Source organism: Arachis ipaensis, chromosome B06 (genome assembly GCF_000816755.2).
Source record: "Arachis ipaensis cultivar K30076 chromosome B06, Araip1.1, whole genome shotgun sequence".
NCBI lineage: Eukaryota > Viridiplantae > Streptophyta > Magnoliopsida > Fabales > Fabaceae > Arachis > Arachis ipaensis.
The window spans coordinates 124,706,622-124,712,045 of record NC_029790.2 but is presented as its reverse complement, the minus strand read 5'-3'; the positions used below and the strand labels follow the sequence as shown (position 1 = coordinate 124,712,045).

Sequence of the window (5,424 nt, the reverse complement as noted above, 5' to 3'; positions counted from 1 at the left end):
CATTATTTAATATTCAATCTATCAAGTTCACCTTATTCTTTTTTTCTCTAGATTGTTCATCTACATTCTCTTGTTATGTTACCTATTCAATTTCGTTACTTAAGATTCCATTATGGTATCAAGAGTTTAGGTTCTTAAATTTTTTTTTTCTGTTTCATCATAGAAATCAAACTCAACGATTCCACCACCAAAAAATCCCTCACTGTCATAGATGACAAATTGAATGAAGATAACTATTCAATCTGGAGATATCTCACGTTACTCACCATCCAGAGTCTCGATTTGGAAGATCACTTAAACCCAGCGAAGATTCCTCCTCAATTTGTTACAGACGAGGCAAAGAAAACTGCTATTGAATCGGAGAACTTTAAGAAATGGCGTCTCCGAGATCTAACCCTCGCTACTTGGATCGTGGCAACCATGACCACTAACTTCAAAAGCAAGGTTATACATCTCACCAGATTTCATTTGGTTTGAAAAAAGATTGATGATTACTTCACCGCCGCATCCTCAACAAGTGTTTAAAGCCTCAAATTGCAGCTCAAGTCAGTGAAAAAGACAAGCACCATATCTGATTATCTTGCTCAAATTTAAAAATTAGTAGATTCTCTGTTTGCAATTGACTATCAAGTTCATGAGGATGACCACATTCAAGCTATTCTTGATGGTCTCCCAGAAGAGTACACAATCTATAGCAATTCAGTAATGTCAAGATCGGATTCCTTCAAGGTTGTAGAGGCTGAATCTTTCTTTTTGGCATTTGAAAATATACTTGGCAGATATAAGAATCCTGGAATAGCTATGCTGTGGCCAACTTCACTCAACCCTTCAACTTCAACAGAGAAGGAGGAGCAAGAAGAGGTAGAAGTGGAGGAGGCTTTTAAAGAGGTGGCAGGTTTGGATTCACGAATCAAAGACCCCAATGTCAACTATGTGGTTGTTGTGGCCATGTGGTTTGGAACTGTTATCATCGATTTGATACATCTTTTCAACCAGATTTGGCTAATTTCTCTAATCAGCTTTAGATACTGTATGAAAATTCCCAGCCATCACTCCCATCTTCCACCTTTCATCAATCAAGAGCTTATATTTCTACACCATTATTATTTGGTGAAGCTTCTTGGCTCCTGGATTCAGGAGCCAGTCACCACATTATCCCAGACTCCAACAATTTACTCACTGTCTCTTCCACGAATCTTGATTCAGACCAACTTTATGTAGATAATGAGGCAGGTATACCAATCTCTTCAGGTTTTTCTGTTTTTTTTCCCTTCCACTAACATTTCTTATTATCTGAATGATCTTCTTCATGTTTCTCAAATTACGCAGAATCTATTAAGTGTTTTAAAATTTTTTTTTATAACACTACAAGAAAATGGAATATTTGTAACAAAAAAATTGTATCAAATTTAAAATTGTTACAAAAAAAAATAGTATTTTGTAATAATAATTTGTGATTGTTACAAAAGAATAATGTTTTGTAACAACATTACAAGTTGTTACAAAACATGATAATATTTTGTAACAATCTGTTTTATTTTGTTACAAATTATATTAGTTTTTGTAACGAGATGGTATTTTGTTACAAAATATTGTAATATTTTGTAACAAAAAAAAAGTCGTTGCAAAAATTTAAAATATTTTGTAACAAAATATTTTTTGTTTCAAAACCTTTAATTGTTTTATAACAAAAGATTAATTTGTCACAAAATTCAACATTGTTTGTAACAAGTTACTTAATTTGTCACAAAATATAAGTATATTTTATAACAAAAAAATTATTTCAAAATGTCAAATATATGAATGCTTGATCTATGATGGATTTTGGATGCAGAGTAAATGTGTGACTGGTTGCGTCTCTTGGTGGTTTTATGTGGTTTGAGATATTTGTTAAAAGAACGTGTATGTTGGTGTGAAAGTTTATTGAAAATGTATTGTGTGTTTGTAATTGTGAAAGCATGTTTTGTTCTTCGTTTGAAATATGTTTGAATGATGACTTTAAAGACGCTTGGTAATGCTGATTTTGGTTTTTAAGAACGATTTTGAGTTAAGATCGTGATTGTGACTGGATTGCTGGAAATTCTGGTTCTAATTTTTATGTCAGATGGTGGTTATTGAACTGTTTGTTTGATTAGGTTGTGATATATTGAATTAAGAGTTCTTGGGCAACTTTGGTTAGTCAAAAGAAAGTTAGAAATGTGGTTTTAGATGAATCCTAGGCTTGAATATAGGATTTGGTATGTGAGGTTGTTAGAAATACTTTGTGCAGAATTTTTGCAAAAATCTGCATAATATTGAGCTCGCCGTCACTGGAGGTAAGGTCATTTTGGCATATTTTCAAAAGTTTTGATCGCATGTGGGGCTTCTTCATTTTGTGCTTACAGGTAATAAATATTACGTTATGTATTTATGTTGTCACTCTCCCTCTACGTTAATTGTTTTTCCCTTTAATATAATGCAAAATAAGATCTACTTCTGAATAGCTAATATTTGATTAGGCAATGATTATTGTTGCATGGAATGGATCTGGGAATCCAAGTGCAAATTTTAATGGCGATGTCTTCAAGAAGGTGCTGAGTGTGTTTATAACAGCAGCCATATTGAAACTTGGACAAGGTAGGGGATAGCAAATTTTACCTGAAGATATACTACTGTCTAGTGTAATTCAATAGCTAATTCTATCATTGTTGCATGTGTTTCTGTAAAAATTGTAATCTACCTTGCTACTTTAACTGCTGTTTGGAACTATTTCTTCTGTCGCTATTAATGTCTAACATGCAAGAGTATCAATGGCCGGAGTCTTTCTAAACTTGTTTACTTTCAAGCTTTTTACATTATGAGGAGGTTGCTTATGGTTTTTCCTTTTTCTTTATCCTGGTTCTGTTTTTCACTTGGGCAGCTACTCTGGATGTGATTCTCAGTTGGAAAGAGAGAGAGGGAGAACTTGAAAAGAGAGAGCTCAGAGAGGGAGAACTTGAAAAGAGAGAGCTCACCACCATTTCTTCCTTCCTCTTTCCCCTGTTCTGCTTCTACATTCCTAGGTCATTTACTACATTTTTCTTTCAATTCTGTTAATTAAGTTCATTTAATTCTGTTAATTTTTCTTAGTTAGACTTAGTTAGATATGCATGTTGTAGTAGATTCTAGGTTGTTAGGTAGGCTGAACATAGTTTGTAGAGGAATTAGGTTTAGAAAAGTTTTGCTGTTTTAAATGTGTTTGGAATAAATTTTTATTAATTGTTTGTTGAATGATCATGAATGTTGTTTGAATTTTTGTGAATCTGTGATTGGATGATAATGATTTTCTTCTTTTCTGAATCGAATTGTGAACTGCTTCTGTTATGTGAATTTAGTTTGTGCAATGATGATGAAGAATTTAGATTGTGCACTCAAATTGTTTGTTGCTTATTTCATATGGATGAATATGTGAATTTTGTTTAATTGTTATTGTATTCATATGGATATTGATTTGATCGAGTGAATTTGAAAAATATGCTAAATTGCTGCTGAAATGCTACCGGAATTTGTTTAAATTTGTTTCACTATTAGTTTTTCATTTAAGTTAAATCTCCTCATATTTTTATGGATTTCAATTACACTGAAATTGAGAATTGAGACTTGTGAGTGCTCTAGTTGGTGGTCTTTTTAGGTGTGTGGCACTTATTAGAAGCTTCTCCATGACCATGAGAAAGGAACTGAATGAACATGATGGAGTTTGTAATTTGTAGCTTACATTTTGGAGATTTATAATTTCTTGTTTTTCTTGTCCTATATATCTATCTAGCTCATTAGGATTCTTCAATATGTCTTGTAAGGCCCACATCGGTTGGAGAGGGGAACGAAGCATGCCTTATAAGGGTGTGGATACCTCTCCCTAGCATGACGCGTTTTGACGAGTGAGTGTGGGGGGGCTTAGGCTATCATCCCTATCGTCAAGGGCAAAACCGTGAGGCCTTGTGTGCCAAAGCGGACAATATCGTGCTAACGGGTGGTCTGGACTGTTACAGATGGTATCAGAGCCAGAACCCGGATCGATGTGCCAGCGAGGGCGCTGGGCTCCCTTAGGGGGGTGGATTGTAAGGCCCACATCGGTTGGAGAGGGGAACGAAGCATGCCTTATAAGGGTGTGGATACCTCTCCCTAGCATGACGTGTTTTGACGAGTGAGTGTGGGGGGTTTAGGCTATCATCCCTATCGTCAGGGGCAAAATCGTGAGGCCTTGTGTGCCAAAGCGGACAATATCGTGCTAGCGGGTGGTCTTGGCTGTTACATGTCTTGTTAGTTTGTACTTTATAGTTTATATGTTGAAGATTTATAAAACAATCTTAGTTAAATGAAAGATATTTGAACTATCTATGTTATTATATATTATATAAATATTGACTTGCTGAGTAAATTAGTTAATATATTAATTAATTAAAAAACTAATATAATTTGGCAAATTATGTGTAATTTGTATTTAAAAAAATTATTACAAAATAAATAGTATTTTGTAACTAAAGAAAAAAAATGTTATAAAATCAAGTTACATTTTGTAACAAAATTTTATGATAGGAAAAAATATATTGTCACCAAAAATATTTTGAAGATCAAAAGTTGTTATTACTTTTGTAACGACTATTGATTTTTTGTATCAGAAAAATTTGTTACAAAATATCACTTTGAATTGTAACAGATCCGTTTTTTGTTACAAAAATTTTTTGTAATGGGACATACTGCAACAGCCTTTTTTTGTTACAAAATCCTTTTGTTTCAAAATTTTGATTTTTTGTAACAATTTTTTTTGTTACAAATATTACTTTTTCTTATTGTGTAACCATGTTTATTTTAAATTCTGGCATGATTTTTGTTTAATTCGTGACCAGCATACCAAGTGCTTACTCCTACAAGAAAATGTCAGGAATGGGATTTATACCTTAAATAACCTTAGGATCCCAAGATCTTTGAATACTAGTTCTGAAATTGTTTGTAATAATGCTAATGTTCAGCAACTTCAAACTAAATCTATTGTACTCAACATTATGTCTATTTCTGATTTTAGTAATTCACATGCATTAGAGTCATATTTAGATTCAGCCTTTAATTCTCCGGCTACTAAAAATAAAGATGTGCAATTATGACACAAGAAGTTAGGCTATAGTGTTATTCAGACTGTTTTTACTGTTCTTAATCAAATTTATAATTTTTCTGGTTCTGCTGCTAAATTTCAACATGTATGTGAAATTTTCTCTATGATAAAGATGCATCGCTTACATTTTTTTTTGTCTCTGAAACTTGCTATACACAACTCTTACAACTTGTTTTTATAGATATTTGGGGATCCGTCCTCATGAACTTTAGAAATAGATTTTGATACTATATATGTTTTGTTGATACATATACAAAATATACTTGTCTTTATTTGCTAACTAACAAATCACAAGC

The 5,424-nt window shown here is 32.9% G+C and overlaps 1 protein-coding gene across 1 annotated transcript; it reads left to right on the top strand.

Moving 5' to 3' along the window:
- Window positions 2,303-3,775, top strand: LOC107648489 (callose synthase 1-like). Its single transcript, XM_021105840.1, has 5 exons — window positions 2,303-2,384; window positions 2,499-2,616; window positions 2,900-2,937; window positions 2,968-3,041; window positions 3,650-3,775. Exons 1-5 carry the CDS (start codon window positions 2,355-2,357, stop codon window positions 3,726-3,728), a joined length of 339 nt encoding a protein of 112 aa, XP_020961499.1. The 5' UTR covers window positions 2,303-2,354; the 3' UTR covers window positions 3,729-3,775.

Coding starts and splice junctions, on each gene's coding strand:
- LOC107648489 (XM_021105840.1), top strand. CDS start 2,355: ATGTGGGGCTTCTTCATTTTGTGCTTACAG. Junction 2,385..2,498: donor TCTTCATTTTGTGCTTACAG/GTAATAAATATT, acceptor ATATTTGATTAG/GCAATGATTATTGTTGCATG. Junction 2,938..2,967: donor TCAGTTGGAAAGAGAGAGAG/GGAGAACTTGAA, acceptor GAGCTCAGAGAG/GGAGAACTTGAAAAGAGAGA.